The sequence below is a fragment of the Austrofundulus limnaeus genome, unplaced genomic scaffold (assembly GCF_001266775.1).
Source record: "Austrofundulus limnaeus strain Quisiro unplaced genomic scaffold, Austrofundulus_limnaeus-1.0 Scaffold116, whole genome shotgun sequence".
Lineage (NCBI taxonomy): Eukaryota > Metazoa > Chordata > Actinopteri > Cyprinodontiformes > Rivulidae > Austrofundulus > Austrofundulus limnaeus.
Genome location: NW_013952518.1, coordinates 1542508 through 1544058, shown reverse-complemented (window position 1 = coordinate 1544058; position 1551 = coordinate 1542508). Strand labels below are relative to the sequence as shown.

The window sequence follows — 1551 nt, the reverse complement described above, 5'->3', positions numbered from 1 at the left end:
GTCTCTTGGAGGAGAGACGAAACGTTTCATTAGAGAAGAACCTATCCAGAAGACCTACACAATTTTTTTCTTTTTGATTTCTTTGTATGTATGGATCACTTGGGTTGTTACCGACATCTGGTGAAAATTTCATGTCATTAGCACCTCTAGTAATATATTTACTGAGAAAAATGGTGACGTATTCAATACTTATTTTACCCGCTGTAAATACAATAAAAATTAAACCAAGATTTAGAATAATTATTTTGATGAGTACATTAGTAATGTCTGACTGGGCCTCGTGCCTCTTTATGTTCAACAAATTGGACCCCGGGCTCAAACGAACCCCTGCTTTAACTCATGCTTCAGACCTTCACAGGTTTGAGGGTTTTCTTTCTGTCGRTCTGACACAACAGTCAACATGTTGACACAGATGGTTTACCTGCTCAGAGTCCCTGTAGCCCACCACAGCTGGGGTCACCCGGTCTCCTGCATCATTAGCCACCACATCAGCACGACCATCCTAAACACAGAGGTCAAGGTGGAGGGAAATGTGTCTGTTAGCAAAATATCTCAAGATCCACTTGACAGAGCTGAATGAAAACTCTCAGAAACTGGATGCTGGAGTCAACTCAGTCCAGACACAACCACGTGACAGYGATATTGTTTGAGCAAAACATTTCTACTCTCACACAGAGAGGTAAAACAGGATGTTTATATACTCCACTTTCATAAAAGTTTAAATAAATTTACTTTATATCAGGAGTTTTCAACGTCTGGTCACTTCCAGTAAGAAGCCATAACATTATGACCACCCCCGGCATAAAACAATGAAGGACCCAGGACCAACATGTCTCTGTGGACACGAGGATCCGCTATTTAATTGGGTTTTTTAAGATCCCATCAGACCCCTAGGACTCCGTGCTGAAGCAWGACGGCACGCGCTGCTTCCGGCAGGTAAAAACTGAGAGGACGTCACTCACCTTAAAAATCGCCACACAGGCGCAGGTATGGCCGAAGTGGATGCCGATAGCAGCCATGATGGAAAGCGTGAGCTTCTTCTTTTTCTTCTTCGTGGGTTCGTGGTGCTGGTTGGTGAACAGCGAGTCGGCGGTTTACCGCCACCTGTTGGTGGGGAGTGGAACTGCAGGGGAAAACCACTCAGATCCTTGGAAATAAACCGGTTTCAGAGRCTGACAGCTGTCACGTATTTTTTAGATMATGTAACAGTTCATCTTGATCAAATCTTACTTTCATTTTAGTCAGACTCTCAACCAGCAAAATTATTTCATTTCTGTATTTCTGGCAGGAGTGCCACCAGGGCTGGGTGCAAAGCCGGCTCTTGGCATAGGCGAACTAGGCGGTCGCCTAGAGCGCCATCTGCTGGAGGGGGCGCCGAACTGCCGAAGAAAGAAAAGTAATTATTTGTAATCTCTGGTTGTAACTCTGCTCAGTGCCCCTTTCAATTAGCTTTGTCTTAAAAAGCTATAATGAATAGGACAGGGAAAATAAACTACTCCACCCATAAAACATTTTTTTTATTTATTTTTTTATTTCGAACAGACATAAAAC

The 1551-nt window shown here is 43.3% G+C and overlaps 1 protein-coding gene across 1 annotated transcript in view; it reads right to left on the bottom strand.

Annotated features, from left to right (window-relative positions):
• The window catches only part of hspa14 (heat shock protein 14), a gene marked incomplete in the record, with an annotated part of 18647 nt that extends 17600 nt beyond the window's left edge, over window positions 1-1047 (bottom strand). Inside the window, 2 exon segments of the mRNA XM_014014577.1 lie at window positions 422-502; window positions 963-1047. Coding sequence (XP_013870031.1) covers window positions 422-502; window positions 963-1019 — 138 coding nt within the window.
• Between the last annotated feature and the right edge of the window lie 504 nt (window positions 1048-1551).